At 39.4% G+C, this 27540-nt stretch overlaps 2 protein-coding genes across 3 annotated transcripts in view; one reads left to right on the top strand and one right to left on the bottom strand.

Moving 5' to 3' along the window:
* Window positions 1-9090: 9090 nt before the first annotated feature.
* Window positions 9091-18758, top strand: gna14a (guanine nucleotide binding protein (G protein), alpha 14a). The gene is made up of 7 exons (XM_079690822.1): window positions 9091-9473; window positions 13929-14113; window positions 14374-14528; window positions 15474-15602; window positions 15721-15850; window positions 15945-16098; window positions 17250-18758. The coding sequence occupies exons 1-7, from the start codon at window positions 9353-9355 to the stop codon at window positions 17438-17440; spliced, it is 1065 nt and encodes a 354-aa protein (XP_079546948.1). The 5' UTR covers window positions 9091-9352; the 3' UTR covers window positions 17441-18758.
* Window positions 18146-27540, bottom strand: part of vps13a (vacuolar protein sorting 13 homolog A) — a 41798-nt gene continuing 32403 nt past the window's right edge. The window contains exons 60-75 of one of the 2 annotated variants that reach the window (XM_079690819.1): window positions 27330-27411; window positions 27163-27232; window positions 26836-26950; window positions 26604-26717; window positions 24880-25025; window positions 24700-24781; window positions 24422-24535; window positions 24136-24211; window positions 23513-23676; window positions 23352-23397; window positions 23054-23177; window positions 22234-22348; window positions 20000-20085; window positions 19649-19772; window positions 19438-19512; window positions 18146-19307 (exon numbers count right to left, since the gene is read on the bottom strand). In XM_079690819.1, coding sequence (XP_079546945.1) covers window positions 19257-19307; window positions 19438-19512; window positions 19649-19772; window positions 20000-20085; window positions 22234-22348; window positions 23054-23177; window positions 23352-23397; window positions 23513-23676; window positions 24136-24211; window positions 24422-24535; window positions 24700-24781; window positions 24880-25025; window positions 26604-26717; window positions 26836-26950; window positions 27163-27232; window positions 27330-27411 — 1584 coding nt within the window. In that variant the 3' untranslated portion in view covers window positions 18146-19256. Of the gene's footprint in view, window positions 19308-19437; window positions 19513-19648; window positions 19773-19999; window positions 20086-20332; window positions 20742-22233; window positions 22349-23053; window positions 23178-23351; window positions 23398-23512; window positions 23677-24135; window positions 24212-24421; window positions 24536-24699; window positions 24782-24879; window positions 25026-26603; window positions 26718-26835; window positions 26951-27162; window positions 27233-27329; window positions 27412-27540 lie in introns of those variants that run through there. The other variant, XM_079690820.1, reaches the window with a different exon arrangement.

Below are 27540 nucleotides of genomic sequence, written 5' to 3'. Positions count from 1 at the left end.
ATTGATTCTAAAAAGGGGAGATGTGGTGTTACGTAAATGATAATGTGCACGACTTGACTCACAATATTAATTGAAATTATTTGAATGACTTAAAAATGATCTTATTTCTTCTATACAACTAAGCCGTGTAATAACTTATATAATATATATAGATATAGATATATCTATATCTATATATATATATATGTATGTATCTATAATAAGGTTCGGATAGGAACAGACCTTCCAGCTATAGAGGCAGAATAATCCTCTAAGGTCGGATGAATCAATGGCAGTCCACCCATTGATTCTAAAAAGGGGAGATGAGTAAGGGATAATGTGCACGACTTGACCCTCCTCCTTAGCAACGGCAATTACAGTCCTTGACAGCAGTCTGTACTACTGTATTAACAACCTGGCACATGTTCTAAATTGACCAATCAGAATCGAGTATAAAACTAAGCCGTGTAATAACTATATACATATATAATAAGGTTCAGATAGGAACAGACCTTCCAGCTATAGAGGCAGAATAATCCTCTAAGGTTTGTTGAATCAATGGCAGTCTACCCATTGATTCTAAAAAGGGGAGATGTGGTGTTACGTCAGGGATAAATGCAAAAAAAATGTATATAGGCTATGTAGAGCCACCCAACTACAGAACGGGTACAGTCCAGCTCAACTTCTCATGGGGAGAAGGCTTTGCACGATGGTGCCAACATTACCGACCTTGCTGGATCCTTTTCTTCCCAACAGTGAAGCTGTAGCTCTGCATCGTAGACGGACCAATGGGAAATCAGACCACCTCGCCATCATCTCACCCCCATGGACTCCTCATCAGAAGATGGGTTCAAGAGCAGAGTACTGCAGGAATCACTAGGTTGTCTTATACAATTTAAGTGACAATTTAGAGAGTTTAATAGTAGAACAAAGTGTTGTTCATTAGAAGGAAAATCGTTTACAGTTCCATGTGAGCCATTAGCATGGTGTATTAACACCGAAATATCCTAAGGTTACATAATGGCTCATAAAGGTCAAATGTTATTTGATTATCTCAGGTTCAGATAGGAACAGACCTTCCAGCTATAGAGGCAGAATAATCCTCTAAGGTCGGATGAATCAATGGCAGTCTACCCATTGATTCTAAAAAGGGGATATGAGTAAGGGATAATGTGCACGACTTGACTCTCCTCCTTAGCAACGGCCATTAAAGTCCTTGACAGCAGTTTGCATACTGTATTAACAACCTGGCACATGTTCTGAATTGACCAATCAGAATCGAGTATAAAACTAAGCCGTGTAATAACTATATACATATATAATAAGGTTCAGATAGGAACAGACCTTCCAGCTATAGAGGCAGAATAATCCTCTAAGGTCGGATGAATCAATGGCAGTCTACCCATTGATTCTAAAAAGGGGATATGAGTAAGGGATAATGTGCACGACTTGACTCTACTCCTTAGCAACGGCCATTAAAGTCCTTGACAGCAGTCTGCATACTGTATTAACAACCTGGCACATGTTCTGAATTGACCAATCAGAATCGAGTATAAAACTAAGCCGTGTAATAACTATATGCATATATAATAAGGTTCAGATAGGAACAGACCTTCCAGCTATAGAGGCAGAATAATCCTCTAAGGTCTTTTGAATCAATGGCAGTCTACCCATTGATTCTAAAAAGGGGAGATGTGGTGTAGAGTAAAGGAATAATGTGCAGCACGGCAGTCATTATGGGGAAAATAACCACCGACAGGGCGATCACGGAGCCCGATATATATAGATATAATAAGGTTCAGATAGGAACAGACCTTCCAGCTATAGAGGCAGAATAATCCTCTAAGGTCTGTTGAATCAATGGCAGTCCACCCATTGGTTCTAAAAAGGGGAGATGTGGTGTTACGTAAATGATAATGTGCACGACTTGACTCACAATATTAATTGAAATTATTTGAATGACTTAAAAATGATCTTATTTCTTCTATACAACTAAGCCGTGTAATAACTTATATAATATATATAGATATATATATATATATATATATATATATATATAATAAGGTTCAGATAGGAACAGACCTTCCAGCTATAGAGACAGAATAATCCTCTAAGGTCTGTTGAATCAATTGCAGTCCACCCATTGATTCTAAAAAGGGGAGATGAGTAAGGGATAATGTGCACGACTTGACCCTCCTCGTTAGCAACGGCAATTACAGTCCTTGACAGCAGTCTGTATACTGTATTGACAACCTGGCACATGTTCTAAATTGACCTATCAGAATCGAGTATAAAACTAAGCCGTGTAATAACTATACAGGTTCAGATAGGAACAGACCTTCCAGCTATAGAGGCAGAATAATCCTCTAAGGTCTTTTGAATCAATGACAGTCTACCCATTGATTCTAAAAAGGGGAGATGTGGTGTTGAGTAAAGGAATAATGTCTAGCACGGCAGTCATTATGGGGAAAAAAACCGCCGACAGGGCGATCACGGAGCCCGGTATATATAGATATAATAAGGTTCAGATAGGAACAGACCTTCCAGCTATAGAGACAGAATAATCCTCTAAGATCTGTTGAATCAATGGCAGTCCACCCATTGGTTCTAAAAAGGGGAGATGTGGTGTTATGTAAATGATAATGTGCACGACTTTACTCCCAATATTAATTGAAATTATTTTAATGACTTAAAAACGATCTTATTTATTCCGCTAAGAAAAAAAGAACTCTGTTCCATGGCGCACCAACGACTGGAACTGCGACAACAACAACAACAACAACAACAACAACAACAACAACAACAACAACAACAACAACTTTACGGCAGTCCTGTCCAAGTCTGTTCACAGTTTCTGATCCACTAACAAGTCCTTAAACACTCCAGAGCCCATACCGTGTTCCTGTTAGTGTTGACTTCCTGTCTGCCTTCTTCTGTTCATTTAACTAACGTCCAGTGCTCCGTCTTTTAACCTCTTTTCCTTTCTCTCCCTTGATTCTCCTTAGCAACGGTCCTTACAGTCCTTGATAGCGGTCTGTACAACTGTATTAACAACCTGTCACATTTTCTGAATTGACCAATCAGAATCGAGTATACAACTAAGCCGTGTAATAACTATACATATATAATAAGGTTCAGATAGGAACAGACCTTCCAGCTATAGAGGCAGAATAATCCTCTAAGGTTTGTTGAATCAATGGCAGTCTACCCATTGATTCTAAAAAGGGGAGATGCGGTGTTACGTCAGGGATAAATGAAAAAAAAATGTATACAGGTTATGTAGAGCCACCCAACTACAGAACGGGTACAGTCCAGCTCAACTTCTCATGGGGAGAAGGCTTTGCACGATGGTGCCAACATTACCGACCTTGCTGGATCCTGCTCTTCCCAACAGTGAAGCTGTAGCTCTGCATCGTAGAGGGACCAATTGGAAATCAGACCACCTCGCCGTCATCTCACCCCCATGGACTCCTCATCAGAAGATGGGTTCAAGAGCAGAGTACTGCAGGAAAGACTAGGTTGTCTTATACAATTTAAGTGACAATTTAGAGAGTTTATTAGTAGAACAAAGTGTTGTTCATTAGAAGGAAAATCGTTTACAGTTCCATGTGAGCCATTAGCATGGTGTATTAACACAGAAATATCCTAAGGTTACATAATGGCTCATAAAGGTCAAATGTTATTTGATTATCTCAGATTCAGATAGGAACAGACCTTCCAGCTATAGAGGCAGAATAATCCTCTAAGGTCGGATGAATCAATGGCAGTCTACTCATTGATTCTAAAAAGGGGATATGAGTCAGGGATAATGTGCACGACTTGACCCTCCTCCTTAGCAACGGCCATTACAGTCCTTGACAGCAGTCTGTACTACTGTATTAACAACCTGGCACATGTTCTGAATTGACCAATCAGAATCGAGTATAAAACTAAGTCGTGTAATAACTATATACATATATAATAAGGTTCAGATAGGAACAGACCTTCCAGCTATAGAGGCAGAATAATCCTCTAAGGTCTGTTGAATCAATGGCAGTCTACCCATTGATTCTAAAAAAGGGAGATGTGGTGTTACATAAATGATAATGTGCACGACTTGACTCCCAATATTAATTGAAATTATTTTAATGACTTAAAAACGATCGTATTTATTCCGCTAAGAAAAAAAGAACTCTGTTCCATGGCGCACCAACGGCTGGAACTGCAACAACAACACCAACAACAACAACAACAACTTTACGGCCGTCCTGTCCAAGTCTGTTCACAGTTTCTGATCCACTAACAAGTCCTTAAACACTCCAGAGCCCATACCGTGTTCCTGTTACTGTTGACTTCCTGTCTGCCTTCTTCTGTTCATTTAACTAACGTCCTGTGCTCCGTATGTTAACCTCTTTTCCTTTCTCTCCCTTGATCCTCCTTAGCAACGGTCCTTACAGTCCTTGATAGCGGTCTGTACAACTGTATTAACAACCTGTCACATTTTCTGAATTGACCAATCAGAATCGAGTATACAACTAAGCCGTGTAATAACTATATACATATATAATAAGGTTCAGATAGGAACATACCTTCCAGCTATAGAGGCAGAATAATCCTCTAAGGTTTGTTGAATCAATGGCAGTCTACCCATTGATTCTAAAAAGGGGAGATGCGGTGTTATGTCAGGGATAAATGCAAAAAAAATGTATACAGGTTATGTAGAGCCACCCAACTACAGAACGGGGTACAGTCCAGCTCAACTTCTCATGGGGAAAAGGCTTTGCACGATGGCGCCAACATTACCGACCTTGCTGGATCCTGCTCTTCCCAACAGTGAAGCTGTAGCTCTGCATCGTAGTGGGACCAATGGGAAATCAGACCACCTCGCCGTCATCTCACCCCCATGGACTCCTCATCAGAAGATGGGTTCAAGAGCAGAGTACTGCAGGAAAGACTTGGTTGTCTTATACAATTTAAGTGACAATTTAGAGAGTTTATTAGTAGAACAAAGTGTTGTTCATTAGAAGGAAAATCGTTTACAGTTCCATGTGAGCCATTAGCATGGTGTATTAACACAGAAATATAAGGTTACATAATGGCTCATAAAGGTCAAATGTTTTTTGTATTATCTCAGGTTCAGATAGGAACAGACCTTCCAGCTATAGAGGCAGAATAATCCTCTAAAGTCGGATGAATCAATGCCAGTCTACCCATTGATTCTAAAAAGGGGAGATGTGGTGTTGAGTAAAGGAATAATGTGCGGCACGGCAGTCATTATGGGGGAAAAAACCACCGACAGGGCGATCACGGAGCCCGATATATATACAGGACTGTCTCAGAAAATTAGAATATTGTGATAAAGTTCTTTATTTTCTGTAATGCAATTAAAAAAACAAAAATGTCATACATTCTGGATTCATTACAAATCAACTGAAATATTGCAAGCCTTTTATTATTTTAATATTGCTGATTATGGCATACAGCTTAAGAAAACTCAAAAATCCTATCTCAAAAAATTAGAATAGTTCCTCAGACCAAGTAAAAAAAAAAGATTTAGAACAGCAAAACACAATCAAACATTTGAAAATGTCCATTAATGCACTCAGTACTTGGTTGGGAATCCTTTTGCACGGATTACTGCATCAATGCGGCGTGGCATGGAGGCAATCAGCCTGTGGCATTGCTGAGGTGTTATGGATGCCCAGGATGCTTCAATAGCGGCCTTTAGCTCATTAGCATTGTTGGGTCTGGTGTCTTTCAGCTTCTTCTTCACAATACCCCACATATTCTCTATGGGGTTCAGGTCAGGGGAATTTGCAGGCCAATCGAGGACAGTAATGCCATGGTCAGTACACCAGTTACTGGTGGTTTTGGCATTGTGGGCAGGTGCCAGATCATGCTGGAAAATGAATTCCTCATCTCCATAGAGCTTTTCAGCAGACGGAAGCATGTAGTGCTCTAAAATCTCTTGGTACACAGCTGCATTTACTCTGGGCTTGATGAAACACAGTGGACCAACACCAGCAGCTGACATGGCTCCCCAAACCATCGCTGACTGTGGGAACTTCACACTGGATTTCAAGCAACTTGGATTTTGCTCCTCTCCAGCCTTTCTCCAGACTCTGGCGCCTTGACTTCCAAATGAAATACAAAACTTGCTTTCGTCTGAAAAGAGGACTTTGGACCACTGTGCAACTGTCCAGTGCTTCTTTTCCTTAGCCCAAGTCAGACGCCTCTTCCGTTGTCTTGAGTTCAGAAGTGGCTTGACCATGGGAATACGGCTATTGTAGCCCATTTCCCGGACACGTCTGTGAACAGTGACTTTTGATACCTGGACTCCAGCTTCAGTCCACTGTCTTTGAAGCTCCCCCAAATTCTGGAAGCGACTCTTCTTCACAATGCTGTTAAGGCTGCGGTCATCTCTCTTGGTTGTGCAGCGTTTCCTGCCACATTTCCCCCTTCCAACAGACTTTTTGTGGATGTGCTTTGAAACTGCACTCTGTGAACAGCTTGCTCTTTGAGAAATTTCTTTTTGTGTCTTACCCTCCTGATGGAGGGTGTCAATGACGGTCCTCTGGACAGCAGTCAGAGCAGCAGTCTTCCCCATACTTGTGATTTAGTTTACTGAACCAAGCTGAGTGTTTTTCAAGGCTCAGGAAACCCTTGCAGGTGTTTCGAGTTAATTAGATGATTCAAGTGATTCGTTGAACACCCTACTAGTATACTTTTTCATGATATTCTAATATTTAGAGATAGGATATTTGAGTTTTCTTAAGCTGTATGCCATAATCAGCAATATTAAAATAATAAAAGGCTTGCAATATTTCAGTTGATTTGTAATGAATCCAGAATGTATGACATTTTTGTTTTTTTAATTGCATTACAGAAAATAAAGAACTTTATCACAATATTCTAATTTTCTGAGACAGTCCTGTATATATAAAAAGGTTCAGATAGGAACAGACCTTCCAGCTATAGAGGCAGAATAATCCTCTAGGTCTGTTGAATCAATGGCAGTCCACCCATTGGTTCTAAAAAGGGGAGATGTGGTGTTACGTAAATGATAATGTGCACGACTTGACTCACAATATTAATTGCAATTATTTGAATGACTAAAAATGATCTTATTTCTTCTGTACAGCTAAGCCGTGTAATAACTTATATAATATATATATATATATATATATATATATATATATATATCTATATATATATATATATATATATAATAAGATTCAGATAGGAACAGACCTTCCAGCTATAGAGACAGAATAATCCTCTAAGGTCTGTTGAATCAATGGCAGTCTACCCATTGATTCTAAAAAGGAGAGATGTGGTGTTATTGTGTGTGTTACGTAAGGGATAATGTGCAGCAAGTGGTCATTAAGGGGAAAGAAAACACCAAAAGGGGATCACGGAGCCCGACGCGAATTACACGGCCAGATACTAAGAAACTAACGACTTGACTCCTAATATTAATACAATTATTTCATGGAGTTATCTCCCTTGATCCTCCTTAGCAACGGTCCTTACAGTCCTTGACAGTGTCTGTACTACTGTATTAACAACCTCTCACATGTTCTGAATTGACCAATCAGAATCGAGTATACAACTAAGCCGTGTAATAACTTATATATATATTTCAGATTGTTCAGATCGAACAGACCTTCCAGCTATAGAGGCAGAATAATCCTAACATTTCTGTTGAATCAATGGCAGTCTACCCATTGATTCCAAAAAGGGTTACGGTGTAATTGTGTTACTCTGAAATAGCCAATAGTATGAAGCCCTATGGGCGCGGTGCCGTGTCGTCATCCAGGTAATGCTAGCATGGTAGCTCTGTGATATTTTCAACTTGCCCAACCAAATAAAGACTCACATAAAATATACAGTTGAACTCGTGTGTATTATTGGATAACACAACATGAATCAGCATTTTCAGACGAGGTTTCCATGTTTTGAAACATTTCTCCCAGCAAATTGATCAGAAGTCGAAAATTCACTCATTTACCCAGAAAAACTCACTACACGGGATGGAAATCCTGCAGCATACCCCTGCTCTAAATGTTTTGATATTAATCTTTCACTGTAAGCCCAATGACATACTGACATGGGCTTTAAGGTTTCTTTGTTATAATGCTACTCTGTTCAATACAAATGCAAACATTTAAATGTAAATACATGATAACATTTTTTTACTGGGAATTATGTAGAAATTAAGAATTCCTGCAAAGTCTTTCATAAATCAAGCCCTTTAAAAGTTTACTTGTTTCCTTCTATAGGTACACTGAACAGAGGTTACATTGGAATCATTTGTTACACCCAAAGTTACGAAAGGAAAATATTGTCTGAAGGTTGAAGATGGCTGACTTTGAATGTGACCATTAAAAAGAAACACTCTAAATTGATTTTCAGAGGCCGGTAACAGCTCAGCTCAATCATATTTAAAAACAGTTTGGTATATTTCAAGAGCAAAAATGCCATTTGGCTTTTTAAAAAAAAAGCAAATAACATCATGTAAAAGTCTGGCATTGATGAATTTAAAATTCCCATAGATCGCCAGAAGTGTTGGGCCTCCCTATTTCTGAGGCAATAGACATGTGGTCACTGAGATGTGTAAGGAATCGGGATACATTTATTTTGGTTATGACTCAAACACTCATTCATTCATGCACTAACAGTTGGTTTTCCTGACCCCTGGTGGCCGTCACAGGATGCACTGAAGCAGGATACTTCACTTCCCCGTTCCCCGTAGCGTGTTTCAGGTCCTTAACCCCTCCCCTTTTCATACAAATAGGCCAATTAATTTGCAAACAAATCTATTTAAAGCTGGAAAACATGTCATCAGCACTAATTTTGCTGTATGTCATTAGTTCGTTTTCTTGGCTTTTTTATTTTATTTATTTTGCAGTTTTCTTTGATCTAATCGTACCCCGTACCTCTACCCAAAAGTCCACCAAAGTTTGAATATCATGTCAGCGTCATCTCTGTGCGGTACAGTAATCACAGTGTGCCTGCTCTGGATGTTAACTTCCCATTTTATCCCTTTCTATTTGCAGCCAGCCACGCCCTTCTGAGCAGGCTGGTTAAAGTTCAACAAGTGTCCTCCTTCTTTAGACCAACCGCAGCACCTTTCCAACGAGGGTCAGCGCGTTGTATTCTTTTATCTGGACGTTTTATTTTAAGAAGGATTATTTGTTAATAAACGCGGATTCTTCAAATTATAGAAAAAACTATATAGCATCATTTTTTGTAATTCATAAAGGGAGATTTTAAAGATGCTCTGGGTGTTTTCCCACTGATCTTGTGAAGCCAAAGGGAGAAGACACATCCACAGCATTTTTCACGTCGACTGCAGAGGGCTTATTGGAGAGGCAGCAGATCAGTGTGAACGATGGCTGGATGCTGTGTGTCTGGGGAGGACAAAGAGAACCAGAGGATCAACGAGGAGATCGAGAAGCAGCTACGCAGAGACAAGAAGGACTCTCGCAGGGAGCTGAAGCTGCTGCTGTTAGGTGAGGAACTCTGAGCAGGTATCACACCTGGAGGGGTTAACAATGCCTCTGATTGTCTATAATACCTCTCACACAAACTAGCTGGCCCTTAACCCAAATTTAGTACAATTCTGGGGTAAATAATAGACCGGAAAATGTGCTCCTAAAAAGGGAAACTCCATCCTCATCTCTACTGTGCCACATTTCCGGCCAACATGTCAGTCAATAATATTTCAAAGTTCTAAAAAATGATCATCTGATGGAGTATTTCCTGATCACTCCTGGACATGCAATTATCATGACAGGCGGAGCAGCACCCAACAGCTTGTCCATTAAACTGAATGTAAATGATAATATAATGCAGGAATAAACAGCCACTTTATATACGGGGCATTTATTCTCTATATGTTGAGGCTCTTGATGGCTTGAATATGTGTGACTGCCATCAAGGATCTAATGGGGAGGCACAACTTGTATATCTAACTTGTCTCTACATTTCCTTTCTCCTCATTGCTCTTTCTGGTATCCGGATGGGGTGCATTGCGCTCCGGATGGGGTGCAGTGCGCTCCGGCTTCCCACCGAGCAGCTGCGTGCCATAGCCGTGCCACATTCATTGATTTTACGCACTGTGGAGAGTTTTCAACCTTGATTCGTCGAGTCTACCGGAATCATTTAAAACCCATCTGCCTACGAAATACTGAAAACAGTCACACGCAAAGCAAGATTTGACAATTTAAAAATGATATTGTGTTTTTGGACGATAGCTCGATTATAGCTTATATTTCTATAGAAACCGTCGGAGTATTTGCTCCTTGGTGGAGTGGATCAGTGTGGGCGTTTTCTCTCCTAATATTGGCATTTACTCTAACCTTTTTTTTTTATTAGGAAAAAAGATAGTAAAGGACAATTGTTAGGGGGAAATATGAATGTGATGTCCAGGTATCAATTATCAGTACAGCTGATGGACAGTGTGAGTAACGCAACTGCCCTTTACTTATAGTGTCATGAAAGTGATGTTTGAACATTATGGGAGCCTTTATGGAGATGGTAATAATCTAAAACTTCGGATGCTCGTACAAGTTTTTCATTTTTGTCACACACATCACTTCCTGGTTCACTGACTACAGAAGGTCTGATGTTGGTTGAGAAATGGCTTAAAGCTTGAGCCCCATTTTTGTTCTTTCAGTGCTATATGATATAGTGTTTAACTGCATGTCTTTGGGGACAGTTGACGGAGCAGGGGGTTTTGACCTGGCACCGCACAGCATCCATGCCTCCAACAGTGCTCTGACACCACCTATATCCCAGCAGCAGTGTGGGAGAACCGTAAGGCCCTTGGTCAGTGGTGTGTTAGAAAGCCATAACTAGCTGCTGCGGGTGCGCCTCATGCAAAAGTCATGCAAATCCAGCCCAGACAAGGACGTGAGCCGTACAGCAGGTTTGCCTCCACTGCTCTCTTAGAAAGTGCTCCATTGAATGTGTTATAAATCTGATTGAACTTGCTTTGAAAATGAATCTTTACTAAAAGTAAATGACTGACAAATCCTTAACGTCTGAAAAAGAGGCAGGCCTTAGCATCAGGAAGATTCTGGTACAGTGCATGCTGCTTAAGTTCACTGCTGCCAAATATGATACAGATACTTAAAGAGTTGCTGGGGAAATCTGAAAAATGTGTGTGTATTGAGAGAACACAGAAACAAGTCAACAGGCTGGTGAAATTATGAATAGGGGCTTAGCTGTCTGATGAGCAGGAACAAATGTATCATGTGTCCAGCAACTCAGTCATCAAAGCTAAGCATTCAGTATCACTTTTGATTTTCGACATGCTAATGCACTATGTAGAACCTGAACTGATGTGCAGCCATGGTTAGCAACAATACTGTCGAAAATATGTAGCCTAATATGTGTTTCTTTGTATGTAACATTTAGATGTTCAATGAAAATAGATACACATAGTATCAAGTAATCTGTATTATTCAACTTCTGAAAGTAATCAAACAATAACATTTATTTACCTGGACTCAGGGCTCTCAGTGGGGGCCATTAGATGGTCACACTCGGGTCCCCGGAGAGGATGAGTGGGAGTGAAGCAGAATGAAAGATCAACACGAACACATTCTGCCTCTTCTATCCGTTCAGTAATCTGACATAAAAGCATGTAGGACACGTCAACAATACTCTATACATACAGTATCGGTTATTTGGTTACAGACTAACAACCATGCAGTCATGTACATTTTAATTAGTTTAGTATTGATATCAACTGAAAAAAATACACTTTTGCTTTGGCTCCCGTTTTACACAAGTAAAAAAAAAAGATCCAGGACTTTTTCTAGGGACAGGAATGTCATAATTATCATTCTCTCTAATGATGGCAACACATTTGTAAAAACATCTTATTTGCTGTAAGTCTTTATTAAGATTGGGAAAAAATGTACTGAAACGAGAGAAAGAGTAAATGGAATATAAACGTACACTATATTTAGCTTTAAGATATAAATAATATAGACCATGCTAAACAAGTACATTGACACAATGTATATGCCTGGCATATAACAGGGAAGGTTTTGTGTGATGAAATTCAGTTTGTTGTAGTTTAGTGAATTATTTTGTAACATTAATTTCCTTCAATCCTCCCCTGCCATGTTAGTTTAACTTACAAAAAATGTATCTGGCAGAGCGTGGCAGGTTATAGTAGTTCTTATCTCGACAACATTAACACCACAGTCATTCACAGGGTCGTCGTGATGAAGGAAGTTTGTGTAGGTGTGAGCTTGTGTTTATGTTTAATTGTGTTCGTGTGTCATGTCTACTGACAGAGACTCTCTTTTTGTGTGTGTGTGTGTGTGTGTGTGTGTGTGTGTGTGTGTTTTTGTGTGTGTGTGTGTGTGTGTGTATGGGTGTGTGTGTGTGTATGTGTGTGTGTGTGTGTGTGTGTGTGTGTGTGTGTGTGTGTGTGTGTGTGTGTGTGTGTGTGTGTAGATATATCTGTGGTCAGCATTCTTCCAACTGTAAATCACCACAGTACACCACTTTTGACATACCTGTATACAAACATATTTACATGCAGACGTACACAGATACAAATGTAGGCAAATTAACGCGCACAGTATTCATGAACATTAACATCCATGTGACCAACTCAAGCCACCAAAATAGAGCATACATGTATTTTGTGTTTGATTTACCCATAGTACCACTCAGTATCTTTCTCACTGAGTCTTTCCAAACTCAAACTAAGATGTCCCTGATCAAAGACTAGACATACGATATATGTTTTATATTCATTCAATTTGATTGCTTGTGTCCACTGAGGTAGAACTATTTACTGATAATATTAGTTTAGAAATGTGTGCTCAAAACTTGTATGCTTGTTGCTGCAAACTTTTTGTATGACTTCTCTATGTGTTTTACAGCATAAGGAAGTTGATAAATCAACTGTAAATCAACAAATAAGTAAATATTGACATAGCGAGGAATAGTGGAGACCATGTAAGTCATTCTGTTTTGATACTATAACATGGCATCTGCTGAGTCTGATCTGAGCCATTGAAATAACTACATACAATTCCACATTAATATCTCAGAAGAATAACTAATCAACCTCACATGACTCCTTCTAGGGACTTTAACACCAGGAGGCACATATGTTAAAAAAAAAAGTGAAGCCTCTCATTTAAAGCTGATTCTCTTAAAACAAATCGGACACAGGAGATGTGCGGGATCATTTGCCTTCTTCTCAGAGTTGACCTATCTGTCTTGCTCTAACCCCCCTCATTTTCAAGAAACTTGACTTGTAAACAAGATGCATTCAAATATAGACATTTGTCTAAGCCTTGTTTGCTAAGATGGAAAGACTCAAGTATTCCTGATGTCATGCAAAACAGCCAGGAAACTAGAACACTGCTGGCACCACTCAAAGTCATCACACAATGTAGCTCTAACACACACACACACACACACACACACACACACACACACACACACACACACACACACACACACACACACACACACACACACACACACACACACACACACACACACACACACACACACACACACACACACACACACACAGACACACACAAACAGACACAGACACAGACACACGGAAACTTTCAATAATTTGTCTGGTAACAAACACACATTTGTTAAACAAATAAAGTCTGCATCATGTGGTCTGAATGAGAAATGTAGACTTTGTGTTTTAAAGAGGAATGTGACAGAATGTTGGTGTGTGTTATAAACTAAGACAGTTAATACATATGAGTCAGTGCATTTATAATTTATTTCATCATAAGTAAATGACCGGTGTTTCCATTAAAGTGTGTGGAAACGCACACTGCTCTGTTGCTCCATGGCATGTTGGAATAAATATAAGACATAAATTCTTTTTAGTGACAAGCTACGAAGAAACAGACAGATGAGTGTTGAAAGATATGACAGGGTTTAATCTCCACTGTATCCGACAGGCACTGGAGAGAGTGGGAAGAGTACCTTTATCAAACAGATGAGGATTATCCATGGAGGAGGATACACAGAGGAGGACAAGAGGAGCTATGCCAAACTGGTCTTCCAGAACATCCTCACCTCCATGCAGACCATGACCCGAGCCATGGAGGCGCTTGGGATAAATTTAGCTGATCCCAAGAATCAGGTACTGCTGACAGACTAAAACTGTCTCTTCAACTTTTGAAATCAGTGAGAACTTATTATTAGTCTGGGGTTGATTTTAGATTCATTTTTTGGCCAAATTGATATGGATTTTCTCTTGTTTAAATGTGTTTAGCACCTTTTAATGATGCGGGAAAATACAGGTATATTCTGACAGACAGTTTAAGAAAAATAATGTTCTTTTTCAACATTTGAGCCGTTTACCATCTTTTAGTCAAATCCCCTCTGTCTTTGTGTCTATAGAGCCATGCCAACCTAGTCCTTGAGGTGGAGGTGGACAAGCTGGAGGAGTTTTGTCAAGACCTTGCAGCGGCCGTCAGATGTCTGTGGGACGATGGCGGGATACAGGAATGCTATGACCGACGCAGGGAGTACCAGCTGTCCGACTCCACCAAATAGTGAGAATTAGACAAACAGGTGTAACGTGTTGCTCAATATTATCAGAGATTCCAGCTCTGCCAAATATTCACCACAGTTATTCAGAAGGTTGACAAAATAGCAGGTAATGCTTCATCTCCACAGAATAAGCACCACAAGTAGGTCGATTTAACCCCTCTATGATATGGGAGAGTTGCATTTATTATGATTCAAGTATTTGAGTTTTTTTTGCGTTATTATAGGCAGAGCTGTACTGTATCTACCTTAAGAACCTGAGGTTAGGTAATTGCTGTTATTTCCTGTACAAATGAATTTTGTATCAACCTGCAGGAAATGTACCTTCAATTCATAACACTCATTCACACTTGGATATTGTTTATGCTATTAATGCATGCAATACATCGATTTAGAATATTGCCATTTGACTACACTAAGACCAACACAAATAAGTAAAGAAAAAAAGGATTGTGTACTTCTTCACGTATTCCTTGAAGGCTTTGGGAATTTGGATCTTAATATTGGTATTTATCTGTACCTTGTTCTTTTCTATCTGACTATAATACAGGAGGTGTCCCTTCTGAGCACAAAGAGATGTACCTGCTCATAATGGAACACACATTAACATAACAAATCATTCAGAGCTTTGTGAAGCTTTGATATTTTAGATAAAAAGGCATAAGAAAAGTAACTGTTTTTAGCTTCTGGATGCTATTTTTAACGATACTGTAAATGCACTGTGAACTAAAATAATACATCGTTGTACCTCTCTCTTAAAGCAAAACTCTTTTCTAATGGTTTCCATTTTCACTAACTCTGACTTTGCAATTTATTCGTACAATCCCACCAATCAATCAGGTTTTTCTCATGCCCCTTTTACCTGTTTTAATAGTCACAAAATCTCCTTCATGTCAGGTATTATCCATATTTGGTCCTCTCCTTGATCTCATTCTCTTCTCATTTTTCAGCTATCTCACGGACCTGGATCGGATTTCTCAACCCTCTTATCTGCCTGACCTGCAGGATATCCTCAGAGTCCGAGTGCCCACCACGGGTATCATTGAATACCCCTTTGACATGGAGAATGTCATCTTCAGGTGAGATATAACACTCCATAAAAACAGGTAACGGTTAAACATGATGCATTGGAACAATAAGCATTAAAGGCGTTGCGTACCTTTTCTGTTGTTGTTGTTGTTGTTGTTGTTATGGCAGGATGGTGGATGTGGGAGGTCAGAGGTCAGAGAGGAGGAAGTGGATCCACTGCTTTGAGAACGTCACCTCCATCATCTTCCTGGTGGCGCTTAGCGAGTACGACCAGGTCCTGGCTGAGTGCGACAACGAGGTGAGAATTCAGCTCAGTGATTGGCAGATCAAGATCCAGACTTTAAACATTTTAAATGTTTTTCTTTCTTTCTATGCTGCAATGTTCATCTCAGAACCGTATGGAGGAGAGCAAGGCCCTGTTCAAAACCATCATAACTTACCCCTGGTTCCAGCGCTCCTCAGTCATACTTTTCCTCAACAAGACGGACATCATCAAGGAGAAAATCTTGCACTCTCACATAGGCGACTACTTCCCGGAATTCACAGGTGAGTTCGTTTTTAGCCACTTTATTGGCACACGTAGCTGAAATGAATGCATAGTACAAAAGTACTATACTTAGTATGATTACTATTATTTGTCCGATTATATCATGTATTCTCTCCATGTATAGGCCTATCAATGAGGGAATGCACAACCTCTCTGTATGATGAAGCACAACAGCACCAACGATTACATGCTACAAAATTACATGTTGAATTAAAAAAAATGTTAAACAAAAACTGAACATTGTAACCTAACCTTCATAAAGATAGATCTGCATTTTTATTTTAGACTGGTAGTTTCAGCTGGGTCTACCTGTATTAAACCGACTGGTGTGAGGCGTACAAGGTCGAAAAGGTGGCATACAAAACGATGAAAATATTATTAAACACTTAACCCTCCTGTTGTGTTCGTTTCCCCCCCCTTACTTTGGTGTTGGTCCTGTTTTAACTGCTAGTACATTAACGCAACAAACATTAATCATCACCACATTTTATTCAACACCCTTTCAAACTGTAAATATTGTATCAAACTACTGGTATACATGAAAAACGGCAGTAAATATACAAAGAATAGACACTGAACGTGTATTGCGTGTGCCAGGTGTGATCCATGTGGGGGGGATGGGCACATAAGAGCGGGAAATGTATCAAATTGTTCTGTGTGTGTGTGTTTGCCAGGTGTAATTCACATGGGGGGATAGGCACATAAGGGGGGAAAACACATCTAGTGTATGTGTGTGTGGGTGTTTGTGTGTGTGTTATCTGATCCGGATGGTTACTTATTCCTTTTCTTTATGGCGGTCATTTTTGACCGGGAACACCATGGGTGTTACAAAGTTGACTAAATCATCCAAAATGCAATGAAAGTGGTGATCAGCAATTGCATATCTTCAAATGTCTACTGTGAAGGATATCATAAAGCCTTAATGCAATCGAATGTAAAACAAAAAAAGTTATGATTGATGAAAGTAGTAAATCGGTCATATTTGACCCGAACACAACAGGAGGGTAAACAACCTGTGCGCAGAGAAACATCTGAAGACCAGCATCCATTTATTTTAGATTAGGTTTGTCTATTTATTTTAAAAATCTTAAACAAATAATTGTCGACTTTTCTGAAAACATAATGAAATATTACCGTCCTTGAATTACAGGACCTAAGCAGGATCAATCAGCAGCTCAAGATTTCATCCTGAAAATGTACCAAGAACAAAACCCGGACAAGGACAAGGCGCTGTACCCTCACTTCACCTGCGCCACGGACACAGAGAACATCCGCTTCGTCTTCGTCGCCGTCAAAGACACCATCCTCAGACACAACCTGAAGGAGTTCAATCTGGTGTAGAGCGGCAGGACAACACACATGATAGAAGAAGAGAATTACATTAAAACAAGACTTCAGTCAATAGTCTTGGCTTTCTTAACAGTTAGATATACTGATCGATGTATGCTTCTTTAATCCAAAGGTTTAAAAATAATCTTTTGTGCCTGTTCAAATCCAGCCTAAGAGAATATGAACATTTAACAGACATACCTAAACTAATGTCTCGGTAGCTTAATGTCTGAAATGCATTGTTTGTTTTCTTGTGTAGGCCTACTGTAGTTTCCATTGGAGCCTTTTATAGAAATGTGTTGTACTAAGTTTATATATGAAAATGAGTGTGAGTTCATATCTTTGACCTATTGTGTGGGCTACTTATTTTATTAGTTTTTATATATTTTCAGAAAAGGGATCCAAGTAAATAATTTATGCTCACGCAATCGCTGTGAGTCCCTTTAGTCCTAAAGTCTTTGATTTAATATGATGTGGAATTATTTTTTGTCTAACACTGAGCCACATGTGTCGGCTGTTGCTCAAAAGTGCCTTATTTACTCAGGACAGTCACACAAACAATGAGTTTGTTTAGATGTAAATAATCCAAGTTGTGCTTTGGAGGACTCTACTCACATGTTACTTTTCAAGAGAAATGGATATATTTATGGACACTTCCAATAAACAATTAAAGATATTAATAAAGAGTGCAAGTGGAAATTTCCTTGGTACAAGAGATACATTCGAAACACATATTTTATTTTTTTGGAACATATGGGGGAAAAATGGAACCGCTGCAGCGAACACTTGATGCTCAAAATAACACACATTAATGGCAAAAGAAATATTAAGTCTGTTAATATTTAGTCGAACTAAATTGCGATACAACCCAAAGCAATCATTTGAAATATACACCAGAGTAAACATCAGCTGTTAATAATTAGCATTCATTTCTTTTAAATATACTTTTCTCTGCATAATTCATCAACATAGTTGGCATTGCATATGTGTGGTATAAAAACATAAAAATCACAAAAGTACAATCTGTAACGCCATAATACAGACTAGTGTGTGAGGATGAGTATATACAGATACCATATGAGATTAATATACAGCAGATTGATACACAAGAATATAAAAATAGCATGCGGCTCTCAATCATACACTGAGCAGTCTTCATCTTGTATAAAAAACGAGGAAAATGGAGAGTCAAATAAAACGGTAGTTTGAGCACAATTTGAATTATATGAGTTACAGAGCCAATCTCAAATATATATTAGTTTCCCTTATACAATCCAGTAAAAAAAAAAAACAGCATACAACATTAAATGGGCTACAACTGTGGTTGATTTGGCTTCAATGTCATTTAGGCTGTTTCCTACCAAGACATCTTTAATATGTTTAATAACACTGAGAGCTAAGGAAATGACTGACTGAATGTGTTTGATTGAGAATGGCAAACTATGAAAATCTTCCAAATTTCAATAGCCTATTCAGGCCCAAGCAGATGAGCTGTATGTTTAAATGTGCGTCAGTTTTAATTAAATAAATCATTGAAAATCAGCAGAGCAAAATGAGTGTAATCAGAGCGAAGACAGTGGAGTGAGTTCAGAGCTTCTGTGGTAAATACATGTACGTCAGCCGTCTATATAGCACTTGTGTAAGCATGCACACATACACACTATCACGCAGTCACTCGTCCCGACACACACACCAACATACAGCCTCGTGTAATTGGACTCAAACAGGGAGGTAAACAACATGAGCATGCGGTGAAGAACAAAGGCACTGACACACACAGACTTTGTGTGTTCTTTTTTCTTTATCATTTCTCCCTCTTCTTCGTTGGTCAGTATTTATGCAAACTCTCTCTTGCATCGTCCAATCTGGCCAGAACCCACTGAAAATCAAAGCAAACCAAAGTTGGGAATACATTTTGTACACTTCACTTCATTCTGTGACTTCAGGCTGATGGATAGATTTATATATATATATATATATGAGCATTATAGTACGAATGGTCAACTTACAGTAGCGATCTCAGGAGTTTTGAAGTTTATGATCTTCCCAAACTCCTTAGCGTGGAAGACAGACTTCACTCTCTCCTGAAGTGCACAAGACGACACATTTAGTGCTATAATAATTGTTTAAAACTAGCTATGAATCAGTATAAACAAAGGTTTCCTATGGAGCAGCATCAAGCTTCTGATTTGGATTTCAATATCGTGTTTGCTTTTGTACCTTGGCCTCAATGCGAAGTCGGCGGTCCTCAACAATCATGGGATCCTTGGTGAACTCTTCAAACAGATACTGCCACTCACAGGTCAGCTGGCCAAACGTGCCTTTGGTCACAAAAAAGATTCCCCTGGAAAAGAAAGCACATAAAAAGGGTTGGACAAAGCAACGTATATCACACATCGAGGTTTACACCGTATCAAAACATGCAGTGGAGATGATCTGGGATTCAATGGTTTCACGTATTCACAGGTGTTTGTGAAAACGAGAGGAAAATAAAAGGTTATCTTAGAACAACCGGATATGAGAAAGCAGCCGGAAATGATTCTTCTCACCAGGAAGCAGAAACACACTCACCTCTTGGTGATCATGAAGAAGTCTGAATCATTGACCTTGGCATGAGCAAAGTATCTGTACTTGGCAAAACGTCCATTCTCAATTTTCTGGAGAAAAAAGGGAGAATGTATATTAGCAAACAGAAAGACCAAAGAACAACTGAATCTGAATTATACTGAAACATAGATTCCAAGATATCTGTGCTCAGTGGAAATGTATGAAAGTGTGTTCCAAACAACTGCATACTGTAGATAAGCATGAGCTACTCTGTTCCTCTGCTGAATGGATGAAAATGTTGAGGAGTGACGAGGAAAAATGGGATGAAACAAAGACAAAGACAATGGAAGGCAGAGGTTGTAATGTGAACATTTTATTGAGAACAAGAGGGCAATGGAAGACAGAATGATAAAACAAACATAAAGAAATAAGGACAAAGACAAATTAAAACAAAATGATAATGAAAAGTGTTTGACAACGACTACATCTCTGAACATATGAGGGTTTGTTTTGTAGCTTGTGAGAAAATGATGAATGAAAAGAATGGGGTTTAAATGATAAAAGAGACAGACACTCAAATATGAAGAAATCTCACATCAATTTAATAAACAACTAAATATTCAAAACACATATTCTTAAATTACTGAGAGGTTCTTCATTGGTTAATTAACTTGAACTATACTAATGCTACACTACAGCTATCTTCTAGCTAGTCTTCCTCTTCCTCATCACCAGCTCTATACCATTCCCAGTAGGCCAGACTCCGCTGTGGACACGACGAGAGAGAGAAGAGTGAAGGTCAGAGAACAGTTTCTACTCGCAGCTACACACAGACAGCTGTCACAGCAGATTAAAGTCAGAACACCACTCAGACCGAGGTGTGAGTTTGTCCTCTCTTCTATCAAATATTTATTCCGTTGTAAATATCATCTATTTTATTTTTTAGTCTAAATACCAAATGTTTGCTTCTTTCCAACTGCTTTGCTGTAAAGACTTTCCCACCCAAAATATATCAGTATAAAACTCAGGCAAAAACTATTTCGAGCCTCTCTAAAACAGAAACATAAGCATGAAACCTGTTTCCAGCACATACACACACTAACTAACTAACAAGCTTAACAAACCTAGGCTAGGTCTAAAGATGGTGATACAGATGGGCGACAAATTAAAAGGGAAAAACCTGTATGAATGATTGAGGTCAATGGTCACTGAATGATGGGAATCAAACACTATGTCTCTCATAGACCTCTACCAAACTGAAGTCTTGGACTCTCCACTACACTATCATCCAACATACTAACATAAATGTTGTGGAGCTGTGACCCTAAACTTCACCAAGGCTCTTTAATTTGTCACCTTTCTGTAAAGCCATAAGGCAAACAGTGTAGCTCTGACCTGAAACTCATATTCACAAGCTTCCGCCCACTCCATCCAGCTCGACCGCTACATGATGTCAGCACAAAAGAAGTAAGCCACAATTTAAATATAGCTTAATGGAGCAGAACTGAAACACCGCAAGTTTCACTAAAATGTCCAAACATGAGACCCCATTGTACGGGAACAGCAGCTCCCAACCACATTCAGCTGTTCAGTGCTGTCAACAATATGGTCAGCCAGATGGCTGCTTCAGGTACTTTGTTTAAACCTTGAGGACAGCAAGGGCATCCAAATGAAGCATCATTTGCCAAACAAAATAAGTCTAATGTCAAAACACTAACAACAACAATAATATGGAGAAAGAACAGGTAGATACCCTGCACAGAGGCTTTGCTGAAGTAAAATACAAAACATATTTCAGTAAATCTCAGTAAATCTTGGCCTTGGAACTGAAATAGTTGTGAAATGTCTCTCTATTGTTGCTCATGCTTATTTACGTTGGTTGAAAATGTGTAATTTGACCTTCTTCAAAACACATAACAGAGGCACAAAGGTGAATGAATTAATGATAACCGATAACATATTAGGATATATGAGTTACGTTAAGTTTAAAGATCTTACACAAAAAGGGTCACGGTTAAAAAAATCTATCAATCAATCTCTGTGCCTTCATTAACGCTCACACCCACAACTCCACTAGGCATTTTGTGTGTGTGAGTGTGGGTGTGCAACACATTTATGACGTAGTTCCCTGTCATTGATTACATTTACTAAATTCCGTTGTATTAAAATGATTGTCACAGAATTTTAATGAAATACAAATATTAGCTCCATGTTATTCGCCCAGGTCTGACTGAGGACAGGGTGAGGTGGTGTCCTACCTGCAGCATCTGGCTGCCGAGCCCCTCCCTCTCCTTATATGGGCGTATGACTCCATCCTCGTGAATGAAACGCGGCGGTCGCAAAGAGGCGATATCTTGTGAAGTCTCTGCTGCCCTGAAAAATAAAAACAACTGTCTTATGAACTCTTATACATCCTGGATATATATACTACATAACTGCAAACACACACAATGGCTATGGCAAACATTCAGATGTGCACACACACCTAAAGAGCTCCTGCCATGGCCCAATGAGCAGCTGTAATGAAGCTGTTTGTCTTTGGACAACTACTGAGCATGGTTTATTTCTGGAAACAAGCATGGCTCAAATAATGATCTTCTTACATGTTTTGGTGTTAAACTCTTTTGTGAGTTTAGCACAGATCCACATGTCCAATGTACGTGCAAATATGCAAACATACACTGGTGTTGTAAAAACATGAACACTGTAGCACATCCATTTGAACACATACACACAGTAATGAACTAGGGCTGCACTATACCGGGAACAATTGCAATAACTTTGTTGATTATTGCTACAACGATCTAAAATGTGATAAAAACATGTACAAATTATAAAATGTACTCAGTTGTGCCTATCTGCGGCTTTCAGTCAACTGCTTGAACACAAAACAATGTGTGTTGAATAAAACAATTAAAAAGGAAATACATTTTAACATTACCTTATTGAACATTGAACTGAACACAAATGTTAGGCATACTTGTTTTTCTTAAACATATCCAAAATACACAGTGGAATAAGACAATTTATCTTTTTATCGTGCAAGTTGACGACCTTAAAAAAACATGTTCAACATACCTCTTGATCCCTTGGAAAGTACTGCTGGCCATGTCAATAATGCCTCCTGTAGGTCTGGCTACAGCACCAACCAGACCTTTCCCAACACCTTTGAAAAAGCCGGCTGCACCCTCCTTCTGTGCTCCTGAAAAATAACACATGAAAACCGATATAAAGATCTCCTGACATAAACACAGCTCGTACACTGTTCCAGTAAAAGTACAGAATCCACAACAACAATATTTAGATGTTATGTCATTTCAGCTAATAAGTCGTCATATCAGCAGGCGCCGAATGACCTCGGTTCAACTCAACATACCTTTGATAGGTTTGGTGACAATGCCCGTGATGCCACTGACAAAACCCTGAGGGGGGAAACAAAACACAATTACCAAGTAGCAGCAGATCATTCATTACTTTACATTTTCTCAGGTCAAAAAGGTATATTTCTGGTTCGTTAGCACAAGTTTGAGTACGTACAGACACTAATCCCTTTCCCCCCCTGGCCAGCCCCTCTCTCAGGCCACTGGGTTGTTTGTTCATAGTTTCTCGTCTTTTCTGCTGGTACTCCTCGTCCATCGTTATGGCAGCGACACCCTTCGCCATGGCTCCAGTGATCCTGGAGGCTGCACCTGCTATTCCCCCTGGAAGGCACATAATAGTGTTTATAGTTATTATTTCTTTCATATGTCTATTTTCTCTTGAACATCTCTTGTGGGAGATATCGTTACTATTTTTCTTCTTTCACTGTCCCTTCATCTTCTGTTCATATGGCAAGGAAATCTAATTTAAATAGCACATTTCTTTAACAGGTGAGAATGAGACGTGAAACCTGGCTAACCCATCCCAAAGTAGCACAAACACATAGAATAATTCATCATAAGCCTGAGAAAAAAAGAAACATGTTAAGGTAACTTTTGAATGTAAACAGTAGTGAGAGATAACAAAAGTACCGCTACAAAATGTGTAATTTGCCTACACAAAAAACATTGAATAATTCCTGACAAAAGGAGGAATAACGTGTTTAAATATCCCTTTATTTACCGCAGATATCCATTTCAGATTTCTGCTAAAGTGTTTATTTATAAGCGCACCGTACTTACCTACAGCTCCTCCCACCAGAGCCTTCACCCCCAGAGCCATTCCTTCAACAAACTCCTCGGGCCCCTGGATGGCTCCCTGAAGAACCCCAGATAACAGTTATACACGAAGAAGACTTAAAGATACAAATGTTCAATAGATTTTTAATAGCTGCTTACAATCTCCAGAGTCATATATTCAAAGTTAGAGTATTGTTTAAATGTTCCCCTTAAATAATAAGAATTCAAAGTAAGCTTTTGGTTTTGAATGCCTCAACATTGATAGCCTATTTTAGCATTACATTCCTACCTGATACGGCTCATAGAAGAAGGCTTCCACGCCCTCCGACAGTCCTCTGATCAGCCCGAAAGGATTTCCAAGTACATCCAGGCCCAGCACCAGCACATACATCTGTTTAATAGCCTGAAATAAGCAAAGATCAAAACTGGTAAGCTCAATGGTAGCCAGGATCTGGTCTTTATTCATGTTATTCAATAAAACCTTGAGGAACTTCCAAATAAATTCAATCTGAAAACATTTTATAATCTTGGCTTTTGTCCTTGTGTGAATGTGTGAATGTGTGTTACCTGCTTAGAATAATGCCTGATGACCTCCCATTGTAGCTGCTGGGTGGTACAAAAGCGGAAGGTCAACTCAAAGAAGGCCAGCCTGTAATCAAATATTAAGGACTCCTTCAGCAACACATCACACAAAAACAAAACACTGCTCCTGCGTGTCATTTATATGATTCTTCAAATGATTCTTACTTGAAGACGACGTCCTGCACATCTGTGAGCGTGGCACCGATACTCTTCAGCAGCAGGTTCAGGGACTGGACAGGGATGAGTTCCTTGTCTCTCTTCTCCTTCATGCCGTCTTCCCCTCCCGTACTCAGAGAGAAACTCAAGTGCAGCTGCAACAAAAAGAGCAAAACATGACTAAGCGTGGCTGTTTGTGGACACAACAGAAACACGTTATGCAGCTGGGTCTTTGTTGCAGTCTTGTAGATTTTGATGCAGTTGTATTCATGCATTTGACTTTTCCATCACTTGTGGTGGAACAGTGGTGTTTTTGCATTTCCTAACTCAGTGATGCAAACACAGGTATGGTGAAAAAAGAGAGAACTATTCGAAGCAGAAAGAAACAGCGTAATATACCATCTGACAAAGGCCTGTGCTATAATGCTTAAATTAACTGGCTATTCTTTATAATATACTCAGATCAATAGGAGACAGAGATGTTAAGTTATAAATCAAGGGTTTTTATTATTATTTACAGCAGGGGTGGAGAACCTTTTTCCTTTAAATTTTTACAACATCCTCCGAGGGCCGTACAAATTATTGAACTCAACCTCTGCGTAAAATAATTAAAATCACCGACAATTCATTTGGCCTTTCTTTCATGCTGTGCAAAGAAAAAGCAACCTCTTAATCCAGATATCTTACCATGACTCGCGCATTCATGCATGCATGCAGGTGGTCATGCGCACGGTGTGGCATGACCACCAAAACAGAAAGATATGGAAACAAGATGTGTGCAAATGTATTTAGTATCCATCTGAACATTATTTAAGTGGGGGGGACCTAACCTTCTGTAGGGGGGTACGGGGGCATGCTCCCCCGGGAAGATTTAAAAATATATATTTAAGTTAAAAGCATCAATCTGGTGCACTTTGAGAGCAACATGAGGAGACCTATGGATACATCTTTCAACAGCCATTTGAAACAGAACTGTAAGCAGATTTTTCTTTTTGGATATTTTACAAATCACTCCCTTTTTAAACTCTATTCTTGTTATTTTTTGTTACTGTCATATAGTATTTTATACCTTTTTTTCATTTAGTCTCTAATGTCTAATTAATAACTATAAGGATCATATCAAGGTGTGCCTTGACCTCACAGAGCTGAGGTTATTTGAGCCGCTCAGGAGAGAGCTCTCTTCCACCTGGTTGTAGAAAAGCTCTTTAAATTCGTTAGCATAGCTAGCTAACCAGATGCTAAAAACAACAGATCGCCACTTTGCTAACAACTAAAGACACAGCCACGCAAACACTGCGGCATGTGTACGGCTCCTTATGGGTACTGCAATATTTGAAGAGCTGGAGCGGCGTTCCGGTGCTCTCCGTCGGCACTCTAGTCTACACTCCTTTCAGACGAGACATAACCACGTGAAGACACGTTACGCTCGTGTTGTGTTCAAGGAACCTGTCCTTGGCCAGGAAAAACAGGCACTCGCTTGTTTAATTATTTTGCGATCTAGATTTCTTCTTCTTTTTTGAAGTGAGAAGTTGTCAGTCAGTCGGACGGACTAACGGACGGACTAACGGACGGACTGACGGACTGACGGACCCCCATCCCCCCCCCAAACGAAAACTCTTCGGTTTTCCACGAATTACACAAGTCACCCAAAGCAGCGTTAAAAAAGCGGGAGGCGCCGAAAAGCGACTAATTTGCATCACTGCTAACTACACTGTAGTATACAATTTACAAACCTTGATGGGGGAGATGTGGAAGTACTCGTAGAGGCTGATGGGAGAGGTGTCAGCAGCAGAGACATGGTTCAGTTCTGTCTTTATGTACTCTATGTCCTTCTCAAACAGTTCCACCTAGTGGAATAAAACAAGCATTGGCATATACAACAAAAGTCAGAATGTGTGACTCTTTAGATGTAACTTGTGTGTCCCAGATTCTGGACAAAAGACTCTTTATATGAGAGTATCTGACCTCTTGTTGTGAGGTCATGATGCTGGCGTTCTCAGGAGTGAACAGGTCCAGGATGGCGTACAGGAAGCCCAGGTCGAGCTTCAGGTCCATCTCTTGGATCAACACCTTGAAGTACCTGAGGTGGACAAACATTTCCATCACAGCTTTGAAGTTGAATTATAAAGAAAACAGTTATTCCAGGAAAAGATTGAAAAGAAAATAGTTTTCAGATCAATTAAATATTAGAGAGTAAGGAGTAAGACTGAGCACAGAAACGGTATAAAGGACAGTGGAAAGAAACTTAAGGAGCTGGGAGAAGTCAGAAAATCATTCAAAGTAAAAAATTACTTGATGCGTGAGATATCAGAGTGCCCTGCTGTTCTGGTAACAATGCTGATGTCAGTTAGAGGTTTGGGTTCTGTAATAAAAATACAAATAAAATAATGTTACAAATTGAAACACTGCATACAACCAGCACATAATGCTAAACATGACGTACAAGAGGAATAGCAGACCTGCATCCATGGTGATAGACTTTGGCAGTTTCACGGGGTAAAACACATACGGGAAGATGGCTCCGGGCAGCTGGTTCTGGATCTGCAGGAGGAAAGGATGCATACTTAAAGCTGATAAATAATAATCAAAATGTACCGATGAACAAATGCTGATGAAGACATTTGGATGACTTGTACGCCTGTAATTAGGACATATACACATACTTGATAT

This window comes from Notothenia rossii, assembly GCF_949606895.1.
Source record: "Notothenia rossii genome assembly, chromosome: 6".
NCBI classification, from domain to species: Eukaryota; Metazoa; Chordata; class Actinopteri; order Perciformes; family Nototheniidae; genus Notothenia; species Notothenia rossii.
Note: the sequence above shows the minus strand (reverse complement) of the source record. Positions and strands in the feature narration are given on the sequence as shown.